General features: G+C 39.5%; 4 protein-coding genes across 4 annotated transcripts; all 4 read left to right on the forward strand.

The window, feature by feature from the left end:
* The first annotated feature begins 167 nt into the window (after positions 1-167).
* Positions 168-9,754, forward strand: LOC140372098 (mucin-5AC-like). Its single transcript, XM_072459384.1, has 12 exons — positions 168-243; positions 306-477; positions 672-787; positions 1,933-2,104; positions 2,299-2,414; positions 6,383-6,442; positions 6,870-7,041; positions 7,236-7,351; positions 8,501-8,672; positions 8,867-8,982; positions 9,636-9,695; positions 9,744-9,754. The coding sequence occupies exons 1-12, from the start codon at positions 168-170 to the stop codon at positions 9,752-9,754; spliced, it is 1,359 nt and encodes a 452-aa protein (XP_072315485.1).
* Positions 9,755-10,098: 344 nt separating this feature from the next.
* On the forward strand, positions 10,099-13,009 carry LOC140372109 (uncharacterized). Its single transcript, XM_072459396.1, has 6 exons — positions 10,099-10,295; positions 10,490-10,605; positions 11,752-11,923; positions 12,118-12,233; positions 12,891-12,950; positions 12,999-13,009. The coding sequence occupies exons 1-6, from the start codon at positions 10,099-10,101 to the stop codon at positions 13,007-13,009; spliced, it is 672 nt and encodes a 223-aa protein (XP_072315497.1).
* Positions 13,010-13,240: 231 nt separating this feature from the next.
* Positions 13,241-19,574, forward strand: LOC140372119 (uncharacterized). The gene is made up of 7 exons (XM_072459407.1): positions 13,241-13,316; positions 13,379-13,550; positions 13,745-13,860; positions 18,316-18,487; positions 18,682-18,797; positions 19,456-19,515; positions 19,564-19,574. The coding sequence occupies exons 1-7, from the start codon at positions 13,241-13,243 to the stop codon at positions 19,572-19,574; spliced, it is 723 nt and encodes a 240-aa protein (XP_072315508.1).
* Positions 19,575-19,921: 347 nt separating this feature from the next.
* On the forward strand, positions 19,922-22,825 carry LOC140372128 (uncharacterized). The gene is made up of 6 exons (XM_072459415.1): positions 19,922-20,118; positions 20,313-20,428; positions 21,570-21,741; positions 21,936-22,051; positions 22,707-22,766; positions 22,815-22,825. Exons 1-6 carry the CDS (start codon positions 19,922-19,924, stop codon positions 22,823-22,825), a joined length of 672 nt encoding a protein of 223 aa, XP_072315516.1.
* Positions 22,826-22,882: the final 57 nt, after the last annotated feature.

Genomic DNA, 22,882 nt, shown 5'->3' on the forward strand with positions numbered 1-22,882 from the left:
CTTTCAGCTTAGTTTTAGCTTTCATCTTGAAAGAGAAAAAGCTCTTGAGCGTTCATTGTAATCCAAATTCAAAAGAAAAGCAGTCATTTTAGAAAAGGTTTGTTCCAACGTTCAAAGCACAAAGACTCTGCTTGTGGCAGAGACATCATAAACCCCCCCCCGAAGGTATGTGGACCTCCAAAAAAGGGGATTATGAGCTCTCTAGCAACAAAAAGCCTTATTTCTGGTACTTCTGTCACCATGGTACAGCTCGTTCATTCATCTGTAGGTCCCTTACAATATGTTTGTCTTGTTTTATTCTGCAGAATGCTGGACTCAGTGGTTTGACAGAGACGACCCCTCTGCTACTGGAGACTGGGAGACTCTTTTTAATTTACGAAAAGAAAACCCTGGAAAGATCTGCGCCAATCCGCTCGAAATCGAAGTCCTGACCATCACGGGCCTGCCAGTCTCGTCCACCGGGGACGTCATCTACAAGTGAGTATTAATAGATCTTTTTAAATGTTTTGTGCAAATCAAGACCGTAACGCTTGATAAAAAAGAATGGCAATGATGTGAATTTCTAAATACTCATTAATGTAAAAATGTACAAGGACATTAGACATAACAACACACAACACAATGGAAAATAAGTCGTAAATATTTAGAACTAATTTCCTGTGTATTTCCAGGTGTGACGTTGTGACAGGATTCGTCTGTAGGAACAAGGATCAGAAAAACGGCCGGTGTTCAGACTATAAAGTTCGCTTTAGGTGTCCTCCAGAGTTCTGCGATCCTCCTCCTACAAGTAAGTACTTCAATAATCTGTGAAACTCCTTCCATGACTCAAATGAAAAAAATAGCAAACTAGAACTATTTTGACAGGAAAAACATACATACTTTTACTGTACTTTATGGAGAAGTATCTCTAAACACTCTGTGTTTTCATCACAGTTTCAAACACTTTCCCTGGACGGTTCAATACGTGACAATTTGCGTTAATTCCACTTGTCTCCATGGGGATACTGTATATGTATGTTTAATGCCATTCTCTGGAACATTCCCAACCTGTGTAACACTCTGGTTTTAGTTCTACCTCTTTCAATAATCTGGAAAGGCTGTCACCGAAAGCACTTGAGTGATTATTTTTACAATCCATTTCCATTTTGTGCCATACTATAACTTCAACCATTGTAGTAATAGTACGGCGGCTACCCGGGGGCGCTATGTTGGAATGTGGTACTGCATCTATTTATTTATTTCTTTAAACAGAGGGGAGGGGGTTTCTTTTGACTGGATCTCGAAGACATAAACAAGAGGGGTCATTTGGAGGTCATTAGGCAATAGTGGTGCACCTCACTATTACTACTAACCATTTACGGGCAAATTTGAACACATTTCTGAGTTCAGAGCATTAACCTGCAAGTAAGATCATTTGATTTTTTTTTCTTTTTTTTTTTTTTAGCCGAGACTCCAACAACCACAGTTGAAACCACCACTGTTTGTGCAACCGACCCAGATACCGGTGAGAAACTACTCATATATTTGTGAATAATGATGTACTTTGGAACAGCATTCACATGATATACATCACATTTATCATGTGGACAAAGTATTCAATCAAACAATTATTTAGTAAATCAGCATAGTCTTTCAGCTTAGTTTTAGCTTTCATCTTGAAAGAGAAAAAGCTCTTGAGCGTTCATTGTAATCCAAATTCAAAAGAAAAGCAGTCATTTTAGAAAAGGTTTGTTCCAACGTTCAAAGCACAAAGACTCTGCTTGTGGCAGAGACATCATAAACCCCCCCGAAGGTATGTGGACCTCCAAAAAAGGGGATTATGAGCTCTCTAGCAACAAAAAGCCTTATTTCTGGTACTTCTGTCACCATGGTACAGATCGTTCATTCATCTGTAGGTCCCTTACAATATGTTTGTCTTGTTTTATTCTGCAGAATGCTGGACTCAGTGGTTTGACAGAGACGACCCCTCTGCTACTGGAGACTGGGAGACTCTTTTTAATTTACGAAAAGAAAACCCTGGAAAGATCTGCGCCAATCCGCTCGAAATCGAAGTCCTGACCATCACGGGCCTGCCAGTCTCGTCCACCGGGGACGTCATCTACAAGTGAGTATTAATAGATCTTTTTAAATGTTTTGTGCAAATCAAGACCGTAACGCTTGATAAAAAAGAGTGGCAATGATGTGAATTTCTAAATACTCATTAATGTAAAAATGTACAAGGACATTAGACATAACAACACACAACACAATGGAAAATAAGTCGTGAATATTTAGAACTAATTTCCTGTGTATTTCCAGGTGTGACGTTGTGACAGGATTCGTCTGTAGGAACAAGGATCAGAAAAACGGCCGGTGTTCAGACTATAAAGTTCGCTTTAGGTGTCCTCCAGAGTTCTGCGATCCTCCTCCTACAAGTAAGTACTACAAGAATCTGTGAAACTCCTTCAATGACTCAAATAAAAAAAAATAGCATACTAGAACTATTTTGACAGGAAAAACATACATACTTTTACTGTACTTTATGGGGAAGTATCTCTAAACACTGTGTTTTCATCACAGTTTCAAACACTTTCCCTGGACGGTTCAATACGTGACAATTTGCGTTAATTCCACTTGTCTCCATGGGGATACTGTATATGTATGTTTAATGCCATTCTCTGGAACATTCCCAACCTGTGTAACACTCTGGTTTTAGTTCTACCTCTTTCAATAATCTGGAAAGGCTGTCACCGAAAGCACTTGAGTGATTATTTTTACAATCCATTTCCATTTTGTGCCATACTATAACTTCAACCATTGTAGTAATAGTACGGCGGCTACCCGGGGGCGCTATGTTGGAATGTGGTACTGCATCTATTTATTTATTTATTTAAACATTGGGGAGGGGGTTTCTTTTGACTGGATCTCGAAGACATAAACACGAGGGGTCATTTTGGAGGTCATTAGGCAATAGTGGCGCACCTTACTATTACTACTAACCATTTACGGGCAAATTTGAACACATTTCTGAGTTCAGAGCATTAGGCAAGGCAAGTTTATTTGTAGAGCACATTTCATACACAAGGCAATTCAAAGTGCTTCACACAGCAGGAAAAATGCATTCAAATCACAAAGAAATTACAGAAATACAATAAAATTAACTAAATTAAAAATTATCAATCCAACTGATTTTCTAAACTAATAAAATCACAAACAAAAGAGAAGAGTGCAACGGTAAAAATTAACTACAATAAAATTAACTAAATTAAAAATTATCAATCCAACTGATTTTCTAAACTAATAAAATCACAAACAAAAGAGAAGAGTGCAAAGAAAAAATCCTTTCAGTCGTATGCGCAGCTAAACAAAACTGTTTTTAGCTTAGATTTGAACATTGTCAGAGTAGAAGCCTGTCTCACATCTTCAGGAAGACTGTTCCAGATTTTAGCTGCATAAAACTGAAACGCAGATTCCCCATGTTTTGTCCTGACTCTGGGCACCAGCAGGAGGCCGGTCCCTGAGGTCCTCAGAGTCCGAGATGGTTCATATGGCACTAACATATCCAAGATGTACTTTGGTGCTAGGCCATGGAGAGACTTGTACACAAGCAGAGCTGCTTTAAAGTCTATTCTCTGAGCCACAGGGGCCAGTGCAGAGACCTGAGAACAGGACTAATGTGATCATACTTCCTGGTTCTAGTCAGGACCCGAGCAGCAGCGTTCTGGATGTACTGCAGCTGTTTTACAGCTCGTTTGGAGAGACCAGTGAGCAGGCCGTTACAGTAGTCTAATCTACTGGAGACAAACGCATGGATAAGTCTCTCTAAATCTGGTTTTGACACTATATTTTTGATTTTGGCAATGTTTTTTAGATGGTAAAAAGCTGCTGATGTTATTGATTTGACGTGGCTATTAAAGTTCAAGTCTGAGTCCATTATTACCCCCAGATTTCTAATTTGGTTTGTAGGTTTTAGAGCGAGACTCTGGAGGTGACCGCTAACACTTTCTCTTTGTTTCTGTGGGCCAAAAACGATTATTTCAGTCTTGTCTGAGTTCAGCTGAAGGAAGTTGTTTTGCATCCACAAACTGATCTGTTGGATGCAGTGACAGAGTGAATCTACTGGTCCATAGTCACCTGCCGATAGTGAAACATAGATCTGAGTGTCGTCTGCATAATTGTGATAGGACACATTTTCACTGCGTATCAACTGACCCAACGGCAGCATGTAGAGGTTGAACAGAAGGGGACCCAGGACTGACCCTTGGGGCACTCCACAGGTCAGGGTCATGTGGTCTGAGACACAGCTACCAATTTCAACAAAGTACTTCCTGTCTTCCAGATAGGACCTTAACCAGTTTAGGGCAGTGCCAGTGATGCCCACCCAGTCCTCTAGTCTCTGTAAGAGGATCCCATGATCGACAGTGTCAAAAGCAGCACTCAGATCTAACAGAATTAAGACTGAGGCTTTGCCCGTGTCAGTGTTCAGGCGGATGTCATTTGTCACCTTGACAAGAGCAGTCTCAGTGCTGTGATGAGGTCTAAAACCTGACTGAAAAACATCAAATGAGTTGTTTATTAAGAGGAAATCTGTGAGCTGTTGGTAAACAACCTTTTCAAGGACTTTGCCCCAAAATGGCAGATTAGAGATGGGCCGGTAATGACTCAGTACTGCGGCATCAAGACTGCTCTTCTTTAGGAGAGGCTTTATGACCGCAGTTTTCAAAGACATTGGGAATGTTCCAGATTGAAGCGACATGTTAACTATGTGAGTGAGTGGTGCTAACAAACTGTTCAGCACAGACTTTAGAAATTTGGTGGGTAACACATCAAGGCAGCATGTAGATGAACTCAGACTGGTGATGATCTCATGGACAGTTTTGTCAGTTACTGGTGCAAAGTGAGTTAGCTCTAAGTGTCTTGGTGGTTTTAGGGTAATTTTTTGCATTGTGGGATTTATAGCATTTTTAATGCCCTGAACTTTGTCATTAAAGAATAATGCAAACTCATTACACTTGGATGTGGAAATGAGTTCTAACGGCAGCTGAGCTGGAGGGTTTGTTAATCTGTTTACTGTGGCAAACAGGACACGCGAGTTGTTACTGCAGCTTCCAATTATTTCAGAAAAATATCTTTCCCTAGTTCTACATAAGATTAGGTTGTACATGTTCAGCTTTTCTTTGTAAATCTCTTTTTGAACCTGGAGCTTTGACTTGCGCCATTTCCGTTCGGCCCTGCGGCACTCCCTTTTCTGTGCCCTGACCGAATCATCATTTCTCCACGGCGCCTTCTGCTTATTTTTAACCATTTTAGCCTTTATAGGGGCGATGGTGTCCAGAACATTCAAAACACTAGATGTAACAGAGTTCAACAAATCATTTACATTAGAACATGAGACATTTTCAAAGTTTATCATTTCCATAAACAGTGCACCTGTGCCATCACTTATGTGTCTCCTCTGAACAACTGCAGGACCAACCGGAGGTTTGGGAGAAACAGACAGGTCAAAGAAGACACAGAAATGATCAGACAGAGCAACATCGATCACATTAACATTTGAAATATTTACCCCCTTTGTAATTATGAGATCTAGAGTGTGTCCTTTGCTGTGGGTGGGGCCTCTCACATGCTGAGTAAGACTGAAGGTTTCAAGGACAGCATCAAGCTCTTTAGCGTTTCTGTCACAATTATTATCAACATGCACATTGAAATCACCTGTAATGACCAAACCATCAAAGTCTGTGCATATGACTGAGAGCATCTCAGTAAAATCATCAATAAAACTTTGGCAGTGCTGGGGAGGCTTGTATAAAACAATGAAGAGAATGGATGGAGACCGTTTTAGCTCCATTTTAAAGGATACATACTCAAATGATGAAAACACCCCAAAAGACAACCTGCGGGTAATTATTTCATCTCTAAAGACAGCACAGACTCCACCCCCTTTTTTGTTTTCTCGTGTTTCAGATTCAAACTTAAAGTTGGGTGGAGCAGATTCTATCAGAACTACATTTCCTGTGTTTTTGTCAAGCCATGTTTCAGTTAAAAACATAAAATCAAGATTATAAGAAGAAATACAATTATTAATTAAGAGAGATTTGTTACATAAGGATCTGACATTTAGCACAGCAAGTTTCAGACTAGTTTCAGTGAGACTGGGCTTTATCTTTTCACAGGGAATATGAATCACATTTCTCAGATTGGGCCTGACTCGCATTTTGTTTTTCCATCTGTGTGATGATGTGACTACAGAAATAGCACTAGGGGGGGCTCTTTTTACATAGGGCCCCGGGTTGGTTTGATTTTTAATGTGACAATAAGTCCCGGCAACGCTGAGACCCAGTGCATCCTAGCTATTAACCTGCAAGTAAGATCATTTTATTTTGTTTTTTTGTGGTTTTTTTAGCCGAGACTCCAACAACCACAGTTGAAACCACCACTGTTTGTGCAACCGACCCAGATACCGGTGAGAAACTACTCATATATTTGTGAATAATGATGTACTTTGGAACAGCATTCACATGATATACATCACATTTATCATGTGGACAAAGTATTCAATCAAACAATTATTTAGTAAAATCAGCATAGTCTTTCAGCTTAGTTTTAGCTTTCATCTTGAAAGAGAAAAAGCTCTTGAGCGTTCATTGTAATCCAAATTCAAAAGAAAAGCAGTCATTTTAGAAAAGGTTTGTTCCAACGTTCAAAGCACAAAGATTCTGCTTGTGGCAGAGACATCATAAACCCCTGAAGGTATGTGGACCTCCAAAAAAGGGGATTATGAGCTCTCTAGCAACGAAAAGCCTTATTTCTGGTACTTCTGTCACCATGGTACAGCTCGTTCATTCATCTGTAGGTCCCTTACAATATGTTTGTCTTGTTTTATTCTGCAGAATGCTGGACTCAGTGGTTTGACAGAGACGACCCCTCTGCTACTGGAGACTGGGAGACTCTTTTTAATTTACGAAAAGAAAACCCTGGAAAGATCTGCGCCAATCCGCTCGAAATCGAAGTCCTGACCATCACGGGCCTGCCAGTCTCGTCCACCGGGGACGTCATCTACAAGTGAGTATTTATAGATCTTTTTAAATGTTTTGTGCAAATCAAGACCGTAACGCTTGATAAAAAAGAATGGCAATGATGTGAATTTCTAAATACTCATTAATGTAAAAATGTACAAGGACATTAGACATAACAACACACAACACAATGGAAAATAAGTCGTGAATATTTAGAACTAATTTCCTGTGTATTTCCAGGTGTGACGTTGTGACAGGATTCGTCTGTAGGAACAAGGATCAGAAAAACGGCCGGTGTTCAGACTATAAAGTTCGCTTTAGGTGTCCTCCAGAGTTCTGCGATCCTCCTCCTACAAGTAAGTACTACAAGAATCTGTGAAACTCCTTCAATGACTCAAATAAAAAAAAAATAGCATACTAGAACTATTTTGACAGGAAAAACATACACACTTCTACTGTACTTTATGGAGAAGTATCTCTAAACACTCTGTGTTTTCATCACAGTTTCAAACACTTTCCCTGGACGGTTCAATACGTGACAATTTGCGTTAATTCCACTTGTCTCCATGGGGATACTGTATATGTATGTTTAATGCCATTCTCTGGAACATTCCCAACCTGTGTAACACTCTGGTTTTAGTTCTACCTCTTTCAATAATCTGGAAAGGCTGTCACCGAAAGCACTTGAGTGATTATTTTTACAATCCATTTCCATTTTGTGCCATACTATAACTTCAACCATTGTAGTAATAGTACGGCGGCTACCCGGGGGCGCTATGTTGGAATGTGGTACTGCATCTATTTATTTATTTCTTTAAACAGAGGGGAGGGGGTTTCTTTTGACTGGATCTCGAAAACATAAACACAAGGGGTCATTTGGAGGTCATTAGGCAATAGTGGTGCGCCTTACTATTACTACTAACCATTTACGGGCAAATTTGAACACATTTCTGAGTTCAGAGCATTAACCTGCAAGTAAGATCATTTGATATCTTTTTTTGTGTTTTTTTTTAGCCGAGACTCCAACAACCACAGTTGAAACCACCACTGTTTGTGCAACCGACCCAGATACCGGTGAGAAACTACTCATATATTTGTGAATAATGATGTACTTTGGAACAGCATTCACATGATATACATCACATTTATCATGTGGACAAAGTATTCAATCAAACAATTATTTAGTAAATCAGCATAGTCTTTCAGCTTAGTTTTAGCTTTCATCTTGAAAGAGAAAAAGCTCTTGAGCGTTCATTGTAATCCAAATTCAAAAGAAAAGCAGTCATTTTAGAAAAGGTTTGTTCCAACGTTCAAAGCACAAAGACTCTGCTTGTGGCAGAGACATCGTAAACCCCCCCCCCGAAGGTATGTGGACCTCCAAAAAAGGGGATTATGAGCTCTCTAGCAACAAAAAGCCTTATTTCTGGTACTTCTGTCACCATGGTACAGCTCGTTCATTCATCTGTAGGTCCCTTACAATATGTTTGTCTTGATTTATTCTGCAGAATGCTGGACTCAGTGGTTTGACAGAGACGACCCCTCTGCTACTGGAGACTGGGAGACTCTTTTTAATTTACGAAAAGAAAACCCTGGAAAGATCTGCGCCAATCCTCTCGAAATCGAAGTCCTGACCATCACGGGCCTGCCAGTCTCGTCCACCGGGGACGTCATCTACAAGTGAGTATTTATAGATCTTTTTAAATGTTTTGTGCAAATCAAGACCGTAACGCTTGATAAAAAAGAATGGCAATGATGTGAATTTCTAAATACTCATTAATGTAAAAATGTACAAGGACATTAGACATAACAACACACAACACAATGGAAAATAAGTCGTGAATATTTAGAACTAATTTCCTGTGTATTTCCAGGTGTGACGTTGTGACAGGATTCGTCTGTAGGAACAAGGATCAGAAAAACGGCCGGTGTTCAGACTATAAAGTTCGCTTTAGGTGTCCTCCAGAGTTCTGCGATCCTCCTCCTACAAGTAAGTACTACAAGAATCTGTGAAACTCCTTCAATGACTCAAATAAAAAAAAATAGCATACTAGAACTATTTTGACAGGAAAAACATACATACTTTTACTGTACTTTATGGAGAAGTATCTCTAAACACTGTGTTTTCATCACAGTTTCAAACACTTTCCCTGGACGGTTCAATACGTGACAATTTGCGTTAATTCCACTTGTCTCCATGGGGATACTGTATATGTATGTTTAATGCCATTCTCTGGAACATTCCCAACCTGTGTAACACTCTGGTTTTAGTTCTACCTCTTTCAATAATCTGGAAAGGCTGTCACCGAAAGCACTTGAGTGATTATTTTTACAATCCATTTCCATTTTGTGCCATACTATAACTTCAACCATTGTAGTAATAGTACGGCGGCTACCCGGGGGCGCTATGTTGGAATGTGGTACTGCATCTATTTATTTATTTCTTTAAACATTGGGCAGGGGGTTTGTTTTGACTGGATCTCGAAACATAAACACAAGGGGTCATTTGAAGGTCATTAGGCAATAGTGGTGCGCCTTACTATTACTACTAACCATTTACGGGCAAATTTGAACACATTTCTGAGTTCAGAGCATTAACCTGCAAGTAAGATCATTTGATTTTGTTTTTTTGTGTTTTTTTAGCCGAGACTCCAACAACCACAGTTGAAACCACCACTGTTTGTGCAACCGACCCAGATACCGGTGAGAAACTACTCATATATTTGTGAATAATGATGTACTTTGGAACAGCATTCACATGATATACATCACATTTATCATGTGGACAAAGTATTCAATCAAACAATTATTTAGTAAATCAGCATAGTCTTTCAGCTTAGTTTTAGCTTTCATCTTGAAAGAGAAAAAGCTCTTGAGCGTTCATTGTAATCCAAATTCAAAAGAAAAGCAGTCATTTTAGAAAAGGTTTGTTCCAACGTTCAAAGCACAAAGACTCTGCTTGTGGCAGAGACATCATAAACCCCCCCGAAGGTATGTGGACCTCCAAAAAAGGGGATTATGAGCTCTCTAGCAACGAAAAGCCTTATTTCTGGTACTTCTGTCACCATGGTACAGCTCGTTCATTCATCTGTAGGTCCCTTACAATATGTTTGTCTTGATTTATTCTGCAGAATGCTGGACTCAGTGGTTTGACAGAGACGACCCCTCTGCTACTGGAGACTGGGAGACTCTTTTTAATTTACGAAAAGAAAACCCTGGAAAGATCTGCGCCAATCCTCTCGAAATCGAAGTCCTGACCATCACGGGCCTGCCAGTCTCGTCCACCGGGGACGTCATCTACAAGTGAGTATTTATAGATCTTTTTAAATGTTTTGTGCAAATCAAGACCGTAACGCTTGATAAAAAAGAATGGCAATGATGTGAATTTCTAAATACTCATTAATGTAAAAATGTACAAGGACATTAGACATAACAACACACAACACAATGGAAAATAAGTCGTGAATATTTAGAACTAATTTCCTGTGTATTTCCAGGTGTGACGTTGTGACAGGATTCGTCTGTAGGAACAAGGATCAGAAAAACGGCCGGTGTTCAGACTATAAAGTTCGCTTTAGGTGTCCTCCAGAGTTCTGCGATCCTCCTCCTACAAGTAAGTACTACAAGAATCTGTGAAACTCCTTCAATGACTCAAATAAAAAAAAATAGCATACTAGAACTATTTTGACAGGAAAAACATACATACTTTTACTGTACTTTATGGAGAAGTATCTCTAAACACTCTGTGTTTTCATCACAGTTTCAAACACTTTCCCTGGACGGTTCAATACGTGACAATTTGCGTTAATTCCACTTGTCTCCATGGGGATACTGTATATGTATGTTTAATGCCATTCTCTGGAACATTCCCAACCTGTGTAACACTCTGGTTTTAGTTCTACCTCTTTCAATAATCTGGAAAGGCTGTCACCGAAAGCACTTGAGTGATTATTTTTACAATCCATTTCCATTTTGTGCCATACTATAACTTCAACCATTGTAGTAATAGTACGGCGGCTACCCGGGGGCGCTATGTTGGAATGTGGTACTGCATCTATTTATTTATTTCTTTAAACAGAGGGGAGGGGGTTTCTTTTGACTGGATCTCGAAGACATAAACAAGAGGGGTCATTTGGAGGTCATTAGGCAATAGTGGTGCACCTCACTATTACTACTAACCATTTACGGGCAAATTTGAACACATTTCTGAGTTCAGAGCATTAACCTGCAAGTAAGATCATTTGATTTTGTTTTTTTGTGTTTTTTTAGCCGAGACTCCAACAACCACAGTTGAAACCACCACTGTTTGTGCAACCGACCCAGATACCGGTGAGAAACTACTCATATATTTGTGAATAATGATGTACTTTGGAACAGCATTCACATGATATACATCACATTTATCATGTGGACAAAGTATTCAATCAAACAATTATTTAGTAAATCAGCATAGTCTTTCAGCTTAGTTTTAGCTTTCATCTTGAAAGAGAAAAAGCTCTTGAGCGTTCATTGTAATCCAAATTCAAAAGAAAAGCAGTCATTTTAGAAAAGGTTTGTTCCAACGTTCAAAGCACAAAGACTCTGCTTGTGGCAGAGACATCATAAACCCCCCCCCGAAGGTATGTGGACCTCCAAAAAAGGGGATTATGAGCTCTCTAGCAACAAAAAGCCTTATTTCTGGTACTTCTGTCACCATGGTACAGCTCGTTCATTCATCTGTAGGTCCCTTACAATATGTTTGTCTTGTTTTATTCTGCAGAATGCTGGACTCAGTGGTTTGACAGAGACGACCCCTCTGCTACTGGAGACTGGGAGACTCTTTTTAATTTACGAAAAGAAAACCCTGGAAAGATCTGCGCCAATCCGCTCGAAATCGAAGTCCTGACCATCACGGGCCTGCCAGTCTCGTCCACCGGGGACGTCATCTACAAGTGAGTATTAATAGATCTTTTTAAATGTTTTGTGCAAATCAAGACCGTAACGCTTGATAAAAAAGAATGGCAATGATGTGAATTTCTAAATACTCATTAATGTAAAAATGTACAAGGACATTAGACATAACAACACACAACACAATGGAAAATAAGTCGTAAATATTTAGAACTAATTTCCTGTGTATTTCCAGGTGTGACGTTGTGACAGGATTCGTCTGTAGGAACAAGGATCAGAAAAACGGCCGGTGTTCAGACTATAAAGTTCGCTTTAGGTGTCCTCCAGAGTTTTGCGATCCTCCTCCTACAAGTAAGTACTTCAATAATCTGTGAAACTCCTTCCATGACTCAAATGAAAAAAATAGCAAACTAGAACTATTTTGACAGGAAAAACATACATACTTTTACTGTACTTTATGGAGAAGTATCTCTAAACACTCTGTGTTTTCATCACAGTTTCAAACACTTTCCCTGGACGGTTCAATACGTGACAATTTGCGTTAATTCCACTTGTCTCCATGGGGATACTGTATATGTATGTTTAATGCCATTCTCTGGAACATTCCCAACCTGTGTAACACTCTGGTTTTAGTTCTACCTCTTTCAATAATCTGGAAAGGCTGTCACCGAAAGCACTTGAGTGATTATTTTTACAATCCATTTCCATTTTGTGCCATACTATAACTTCAACCATTGTAGTAATAGTACGGCGGCTACCCGGGGGCGCTATGTTGGAATGTGGTACTGCATCTATTTATTTATTTCTTTAAACAGAGGGGAGGGGGTTTCTTTTGACTGGATCTCGAAGACATAAACAAGAGGGGTCATTTGGAGGTCATTAGGCAATAGTGGTGCACCTCACTATTACTACTAACCATTTACGGGCAAATTTGAACACATTTCTGAGTTCAGAGCATTAACCTGCAAGTAAGATCATTTGATTTTTTTTTCTTTTTTTTTTTTTTAGCCGAGACTCCAACAACCACAGTTGAAACCACCACTGTTTGTGCAACCGACCCAGATACCGGTGAGAAACTACTCATATATTTGTGAATAATGATGTACTTTGGAACAGCATTCACATGATATACATCACATTTATCATGTGGACAAAGTATTCAATCAAACAATTATTTAGTAAATCAGCATAGTCTTTCAGCTTAGTTTTAGCTTTCATCTTGAAAGAGAAAAAGCTCTTGAGCGTTCATTGTAATCCAAATTCAAAAGAAAAGCAGTCATTTTAGAAAAGGTTTGTTCCAACGTTCAAAGCACAAAGACTCTGCTTGTGGCAGAGACATCATAAACCCCCCCGAAGGTATGTGGACCTCCAAAAAAGGGGATTATGAGCTCTCTAGCAACAAAAAGCCTTATTTCTGGTACTTCTGTCACCATGGTACAGATCGTTCATTCATCTGTAGGTCCCTTACAATATGTTTGTCTTGTTTTATTCTGCAGAATGCTGGACTCAGTGGTTTGACAGAGACGACCCCTCTGCTACTGGAGACTGGGAGACTCTTTTTAATTTACGAAAAGAAAACCCTGGAAAGATCTGCGCCAATCCGCTCGAAATCGAAGTCCTGACCATCACGGGCCTGCCAGTCTCGTCCACCGGGGACGTCATCTACAAGTGAGTATTAATAGATCTTTTTAAATGTTTTGTGCAAATCAAGACCGTAACGCTTGATAAAAAAGAGTGGCAATGATGTGAATTTCTAAATACTCATTAATGTAAAAATGTACAAGGACATTAGACATAACAACACACAACACAATGGAAAATAAGTCGTGAATATTTAGAACTAATTTCCTGTGTATTTCCAGGTGTGACGTTGTGACAGGATTCGTCTGTAGGAACAAGGATCAGAAAAACGGCCGGTGTTCAGACTATAAAGTTCGCTTTAGGTGTCCTCCAGAGTTCTGCGATCCTCCTCCTACAAGTAAGTACTACAAGAATCTGTGAAACTCCTTCAATGACTCAAATAAAAAAAAATAGCATACTAGAACTATTTTGACAGGAAAAACATACATACTTTTACTGTACTTTATGGGGAAGTATCTCTAAACACTGTGTTTTCATCACAGTTTCAAACACTTTCCCTGGACGGTTCAATACGTGACAATTTGCGTTAATTCCACTTGTCTCCATGGGGATACTGTATATGTATGTTTAATGCCATTCTCTGGAACATTCCCAACCTGTGTAACACTCTGGTTTTAGTTCTACCTCTTTCAATAATCTGGAAAGGCTGTCACCGAAAGCACTTGAGTGATTATTTTTACAATCCATTTCCATTTTGTGCCATACTATAACTTCAACCATTGTAGTAATAGTACGGCGGCTACCCGGGGGCGCTATGTTGGAATGTGGTACTGCATCTATTTATTTATTTATTTAAACATTGGGGAGGGGGTTTCTTTTGACTGGATCTCGAAGACATAAACACGAGGGGTCATTTTGGAGGTCATTAGGCAATAGTGGCGCACCTTACTATTACTACTAACCATTTACGGGCAAATTTGAACACATTTCTGAGTTCAGAGCATTAGGCAAGGCAAGTTTATTTGTAGAGCACATTTCATACACAAGGCAATTCAAAGTGCTTCACACAGCAGGAAAAATGCATTCAAATCACAAAGAAATTACAGAAATACAATAAAATTAACTAAATTAAAAATTATCAATCCAACTGATTTTCTAAACTAATAAAATCACAAACAAAAGAGAAGAGTGCAACGGTAAAAATTAACTACAATAAAATTAACTAAATTAAAAATTATCAATCCAACTGATTTTCTAAACTAATAAAATCACAAACAAAAGAGAAGAGTGCAAAGAAAAAATCCTTTCAGTCGTATGCGCAGCTAAACAAAACTGTTTTTAGCTTAGATTTGAACATTGTCAGAGTAGAAGCCTGTCTCACATCTTCAGGAAGACTGTTCCAGATTTTAGCTGCATAAAACTGAAACGCAGATTCCCCATGTTTTGTCCTGACTCTGGGCACCAGCAGGAGGCCGGTCCCTGAGGTCCTCAGAGTCCGAGATGGTTCATATGGCACTAACATATCCAAGATGTACTTTGGTGCTAGGCCATGGAGAGACTTGTACACAAGCAGAGCTGCTTTAAAGTCTATTCTCTGAGCCACAGGGGCCAGTGCAGAGACCTGAGAACAGGACTAATGTGATCATACTTCCTGGTTCTAGTCAGGACCCGAGCAGCAGCGTTCTGGATGTACTGCAGCTGTTTTACAGCTCGTTTGGAGAGACCAGTGAGCAGGCCGTTACAGTAGTCTAATCTACTGGAGACAAACGCATGGATAAGTCTCTCTAAATCTGGTTTTGACACTATATTTTTGATTTTGGCAATGTTTTTTAGATGGTAAAAAGCTGCTGATGTTATTGATTTGACGTGGCTATTAAAGTTCAAGTCTGAGTCCATTATTACCCCCAGATTTCTAATTTGGTTTGTAGGTTTTAGAGCGAGACTCTGGAGGTGACCGCTAACACTTTCTCTTTGTTTCTGTGGGCCAAAAACGATTATTTCAGTCTTGTCTGAGTTCAGCTGAAGGAAGTTGTTTTGCATCCACAAACTGATCTGTTGGATGCAGTGACAGAGTGAATCTACTGGTCCATAGTCACCTGCCGATAGTGAAACATAGATCTGAGTGTCGTCTGCATAATTGTGATAGGACACATTTTCACTGCGTATCAACTGACCCAACGGCAGCATGTAGAGGTTGAACAGAAGGGGACCCAGGACTGACCCTTGGGGCACTCCACAGGTCAGGGTCATGTGGTCTGAGACACAGCTACCAATTTCAACAAAGTACTTCCTGTCTTCCAGATAGGACCTTAACCAGTTTAGGGCAGTGCCAGTGATGCCCACCCAGTCCTCTAGTCTCTGTAAGAGGATCCCATGATCGACAGTGTCAAAAGCAGCACTCAGATCTAACAGAATTAAGACTGAGGCTTTGCCCGTGTCAGTGTTCAGGCGGATGTCATTTGTCACCTTGACAAGAGCAGTCTCAGTGCTGTGATGAGGTCTAAAACCTGACTGAAAAACATCAAATGAGTTGTTTATTAAGAGGAAATCTGTGAGCTGTTGGTAAACAACCTTTTCAAGGACTTTGCCCCAAAATGGCAGATTAGAGATGGGCCGGTAATGACTCAGTACTGCGGCATCAAGACTGCTCTTCTTTAGGAGAGGCTTTATGACCGCAGTTTTCAAAGACATTGGGAATGTTCCAGATTGAAGCGACATGTTAACTATGTGAGTGAGTGGTGCTAACAAACTGTTCAGCACAGACTTTAGAAATTTGGTGGGTAACACATCAAGGCAGCATGTAGATGAACTCAGACTGGTGATGATCTCATGGACAGTTTTGTCAGTTACTGGTGCAAAGTGAGTTAGCTCTAAGTGTCTTGGTGGTTTTAGGGTAATTTTTTGCATTGTGGGATTTATAGCATTTTTAATGCCCTGAACTTTGTCATTAAAGAATAATGCAAACTCATTACACTTGGATGTGGAAATGAGTTCTAACGGCAGCTGAGCTGGAGGGTTTGTTAATCTGTTTACTGTGGCAAACAGGACACGCGAGTTGTTACTGCAGCTTCCAATTATTTCAGAAAAATATCTTTCCCTAGTTCTACATAAGATTAGGTTGTACATGTTCAGCTTTTCTTTGTAAATCTCTTTTTGAACCTGGAGCTTTGACTTGCGCCATTTCCGTTCGGCCCTGCGGCACTCCCTTTTCTGTGCCCTGACCGAATCATCATTTCTCCACGGCGCCTTCTGCTTATTTTTAACCATTTTAGCCTTTATAGGGGCGATGGTGTCCAGAACATTCAAAACACTAGATGTAACAGAGTTCAACAAATCATTTACATTAGAACATGAGACATTTTCAAAGTTTATCATTTCCATAAACAGTGCACCTGTGCCATCACTTATGTGTCTCCTCTGAACAACTGCAGGACCAACCGGAGGTTTGGGAGAAACAGACAGGTCAAAGAAGACACAGAAATGATCAGACAGAGCAACATCGATCACATTAACATTTGAAATATTTACCCCCTTTGTAATTATGAGATCTAGAGTGTGTCCTTTGCTGTGGGTGGGGCCTCTCACATGCTGAGTAAGACTGAAGGTTTCAAGGACAGCATCAAGCTCTTTAGCGTTTCTGTCACAATTATTATCAACATGCACATTGAAATCACCTGTAATGACCAAACCATCAAAGTCTGTGCATATGACTGAGAGCATCTCAGTAAAATCATCAATAAAACTTTGGCAGTGCTGGGGAGGCTTGTATAAAACAATGAAGAGAATGGATGGAGACCGTTTTAGCTCCATTTTAAAGGATACATACTCAAATGATGAAAACACCCCAAAAGACAACCTGCGGGTAATTATTTCATCTCTAAAGACAGCACAGACTCCACCCCCTTTTTTGTTTTCTCGTGTTTCAGATTCAAACTTAAAGTTGGGTGGAGCAGATTCTATCAGAACTACATTTCCTGTGTTTTTGTCAAGCCATGTTTCAGTTAAAAACATAAAATCAAGATTATAAGAAGAAATACAATTATTAATTAAGAGAGATTTGTTACATAAGGATCTGACATTTAGCACAGCAAGTTTCAGACTAGTTTCAGTGAGACTGGGCTTTATCTTTTCACAGGGAATATGAATCACATTTCTCAGATTGGGCCTGACTCGCATTTTGTTTTTCCATCTGTGTGATGATGTGACTACAGAAATAGCACTAGGGGGGGCTCTTTTTACATAGGGCCCCGGGTTGGTTTGATTTTTAATGTGACAATAAGTCCCGGCAACGCTGAGACCCAGTGCATCCTAGCTATTAACCTGCAAGTAAGATCATTTTATTTTGTTTTTTTGTGGTTTTTTTAGCCGAGACTCCAACAACCACAGTTGAAACCACCACTGTTTGTGCAACCGACCCAGATACCGGTGAGAAACTACTCATATATTTGTGAATAATGATGTACTTTGGAACAGCATTCACATGATATACATCACATTTATCATGTGGACAAAGTATTCAATCAAACAATTATTTAGTAAAATCAGCATAGTCTTTCAGCTTAGTTTTAGCTTTCATCTTGAAAGAGAAAAAGCTCTTGAGCGTTCATTGTAATCCAAATTCAAAAGAAAAGCAGTCATTTTAGAAAAGGTTTGTTCCAACGTTCAAAGCACAAAGATTCTGCTTGTGGCAGAGACATCATAAACCCCTGAAGGTATGTGGACCTCCAAAAAAGGGGATTATGAGCTCTCTAGCAACGAAAAGCCTTATTTCTGGTACTTCTGTCACCATGGTACAGCTCGTTCATTCATCTGTAGGTCCCTTACAATATGTTTGTCTTGTTTTATTCTGCAGAATGCTGGACTCAGTGGTTTGACAGAGACGACCCCTCTGCTACTGGAGACTGGGAGACTCTTTTTAATTTACGAAAAGAAAACCCTGGAAAGATCTGCGCCAATCCGCTCGAAATCGAAGTCCTGACCATCACGGGCCTGCCAGTCTCGTCCACCGGGGACGTCATCTACAAGTGAGTATTTATAGATCTTTTTAAATGTTTTGTGCAAATCAAGACCGTAACGCTTGATAAAAAAGAATGGCAATGATGTGAATTTCTAAATACTCATTAATGTAAAAATGTACAAGGACATTAGACATAACAACACACAACACAATGGAAAATAAGTCGTGAATATTTAGAACTAATTTCCTGTGTATTTCCAGGTGTGACGTTGTGACAGGATTCGTCTGTAGGAACAAGGATCAGAAAAACGGCCGGTGTTCAGACTATAAAGTTCGCTTTAGGTGTCCTCCAGAGTTCTGCGATCCTCCTCCTACAAGTAAGTACTACAAGAATCTGTGAAACTCCTTCAATGACTCAAATAAAAAAAAAATAGCATACTAGAACTATTTTGACAGGAAAAACATACACACTTCTACTGTACTTTATGGAGAAGTATCTCTAAACACTCTGTGTTTTCATCACAGTTTCAAACACTTTCCCTGGACGGTTCAATACGTGACAATTTGCGTTAATTCCACTTGTCTCCATGGGGATACTGTATATGTATGTTTAATGCCATTCTCTGGAACATTCCCAACCTGTGTAACACTCTGGTTTTAGTTCTACCTCTTTCAATAATCTGGAAAGGCTGTCACCGAAAGCACTTGAGTGATTATTTTTACAATCCATTTCCATTTTGTGCCATACTATAACTTCAACCATTGTAGTAATAGTACGGCGGCTACCCGGGGGCGCTATGTTGGAATGTGGTACTGCATCTATTTATTTATTTCTTTAAACAGAGGGGAGGGGGTTTCTTTTGACTGGATCTCGAAAACATAAACACAAGGGGTCATTTGGAGGTCATTAGGCAATAGTGGTGCGCCTTACTATTACTACTAACCATTTACGGGCAAATTTGAACACATTTCTGAGTTCAGAGCATTAACCTGCAAGTAAGATCATTTGATATCTTTTTTTGTGTTTTTTTTTAGCCGAGACTCCAACAACCACAGTTGAAACCACCACTGTTTGTGCAACCGACCCAGATACCGGTGAGAAACTACTCATATATTTGTGAATAATGATGTACTTTGGAACAGCATTCACATGATATACATCACATTTATCATGTGGACAAAGTATTCAATCAAACAATTATTTAGTAAATCAGCATAGTCTTTCAGCTTAGTTTTAGCTTTCATCTTGAAAGAGAAAAAGCTCTTGAGCGTTCATTGTAATCCAAATTCAAAAGAAAAGCAGTCATTTTAGAAAAGGTTTGTTCCAACGTTCAAAGCACAAAGACTCTGCTTGTGGCAGAGACATCGTAAACCCCCCCCCCGAAGGTATGTGGACCTCCAAAAAAGGGGATTATGAGCTCTCTAGCAACAAAAAGCCTTATTTCTGGTACTTCTGTCACCATGGTACAGCTCGTTCATTCATCTGTAGGTCCCTTACAATATGTTTGTCTTGATTTATTCTGCAGAATGCTGGACTCAGTGGTTTGACAGAGACGACCCCTCTGCTACTGGAGACTGGGAGACTCTTTTTAATTTACGAAAAGAAAACCCTGGAAAGATCTGCGCCAATCCTCTCGAAATCGAAGTCCTGACCATCACGGGCCTGCCAGTCTCGTCCACCGGGGACGTCATCTACAAGTGAGTATTTATAGATCTTTTTAAATGTTTTGTGCAAATCAAGACCGTAACGCTTGATAAAAAAGAATGGCAATGATGTGAATTTCTAAATACTCATTAATGTAAAAATGTACAAGGACATTAGACATAACAACACACAACACAATGGAAAATAAGTCGTGAATATTTAGAACTAATTTCCTGTGTATTTCCAGGTGTGACGTTGTGACAGGATTCGTCTGTAGGAACAAGGATCAGAAAAACGGCCGGTGTTCAGACTATAAAGTTCGCTTTAGGTGTCCTCCAGAGTTCTGCGATCCTCCTCCTACAAGTAAGTACTACAAGAATCTGTGAAACTCCTTCAATGACTCAAATAAAAAAAAATAGCATACTAGAACTATTTTGACAGGAAAAACATACATACTTTTACTGTACTTTATGGAGAAGTATCTCTAAACACTGTGTTTTCATCACAGTTTCAAACACTTTCCCTGGACGGTTCAATACGTGACAATTTGCGTTAATTCCACTTGTCTCCATGGGGATACTGTATATGTATGTTTAATGCCATTCTCTGGAACATTCCCAACCTGTGTAACACTCTGGTTTTAGTTCTACCTCTTTCAATAATCTGGAAAGGCTGTCACCGAAAGCACTTGAGTGATTATTTTTACAATCCATTTCCATTTTGTGCCATACTATAACTTCAACCATTGTAGTAATAGTACGGCGGCTACCCGGGGGCGCTATGTTGGAATGTGGTACTGCATCTATTTATTTATTTCTTTAAACATTGGGCAGGGGGTTTGTTTTGACTGGATCTCGAAACATAAACACAAGGGGTCATTTGAAGGTCATTAGGCAATAGTGGTGCGCCTTACTATTACTACTAACCATTTACGGGCAAATTTGAACACATTTCTGAGTTCAGAGCATTAACCTGCAAGTAAGATCATTTGATTTTGTTTTTTTGTGTTTTTTTAGCCGAGACTCCAACAACCACAGTTGAAACCACCACTGTTTGTGCAACCGACCCAGATACCGGTGAGAAACTACTCATATATTTGTGAATAATGATGTACTTTGGAACAGCATTCACATGATATACATCACATTTATCATGTGGACAAAGTATTCAATCAAACAATTATTTAGTAAATCAGCATAGTCTTTCAGCTTAGTTTTAGCTTTCATCTTGAAAGAGAAAAAGCTCTTGAGCGTTCATTGTAATCCAAATTCAAAAGAAAAGCAGTCATTTTAGAAAAGGTTTGTTCCAACGTTCAAAGCACAAAGACTCTGCTTGTGGCAGAGACATCATAAACCCCCCCGAAGGTATGTGGACCTCCAAAAAAGGGGATTATGAGCTCTCTAGCAACGAAAAGCCTTATTTCTGGTACTTCTGTCACCATGGTACAGCTCGTTCATTCATCTGTAGGTCCCTTACAATATGTTTGTCTTGATTTATTCTGCAGAATGCTGGACTCAGTGGTTTGACAGAGACGACCCCTCTGCTACTGGAGACTGGGAGACTCTTTTTAATTTACGAAAAGAAAACCCTGGAAAGATCTGCGCCAATCCTCTCGAAATCGAAGTCCTGACCATCACGGGCCTGCCAGTCTCGTCCACCGGGGACGTCATCTACAAGTGAGTATTTATAGATCTTTTTAAATGTTTTGTGCAAATCAAGACCGTAACGCTTGATAAAAAAGAATGGCAATGATGTGAATTTCTAAATACTCATTAATGTAAAAATGTACAAGGACATTAGACATAACAACACACAACACAATGGAAAATAAGTCGTGAATATTTAGAACTAATTTCCTGTGTATTTCCAGGTGTGACGTTGTGACAGGATTCGTCTGTAGGAACAAGGATCAGAAAAACGGCCGGTGTTCAGACTATAAAGTTCGCTTTAGGTGTCCTCCAGAGTTCTGCGATCCTCCTCCTACAAGTAAGTACTACAAGAATCTGTGAAACTCCTTCAATGACTCAAATAAAAAAAAATAGCATACTAGAACTATTTTGACAGGAAAAACATACATACTTTTACTGTACTTTATGGAGAAGTATCTCTAAACACTCTGTGTTTTCATCACAGTTTCAAACACTTTCCCTGGACGGTTCAATACGTGACAATTTGCGTTAATTCCACTTGTCTCCATGGGGATACTGTATATGTATGTTTAATGCCATTCTCTGGAACATTCCCAACCTGTGTAACACTCTGGTTTTAGTTCTACCTCTTTCAATAATCTGGAAAGGCTGTCACCGAAAGCACTTGAGTGATTATTTTTACAATCCATTTCCATTTTGTGCCATACTATAACTTCAACCATTGTAGTAATAGTACGGCGGCTACCCGGGGGCGCTATGTTGGAATGTGGTACTGCATCTATTTATTTATTTCTTTAAACATTGGGCAGGGGGTTTGTTTTGACTGGATCTCGAAACATAAACACAAGGGGTCATTTGAAGGTCATTAGGCAATAGTGGTGCGCCTTACTATTACTACTAACCATTTACGGGCAAATTTGAACACATTTCTGAGTTCAGAGCATTAACCTGCAAGTAAGATCATTTGATTTTGTTTTTTTGTGTTTTTTTAGCCGAGACTCCAACAACCACAGTTGAAACCACCACTGTTTGTGCAACCGACCCAGATACCGGTGAGAAACTACTCATATATTTGTGAATAATGATGTACTTTGGAACAGCATTCACATGATATACATCACATTTATCATGTGGACAAAGTATTCAATCAAACAATTATTTAGTAAAT

This window comes from Eucyclogobius newberryi, unplaced genomic scaffold (assembly GCF_026437365.1).
Source record: "Eucyclogobius newberryi isolate DKJ021-1_F unplaced genomic scaffold, fEucNew1.0.hap1 SCAF_10, whole genome shotgun sequence".
NCBI lineage: Eukaryota > Metazoa > Chordata > Actinopteri > Gobiiformes > Gobiidae > Eucyclogobius > Eucyclogobius newberryi.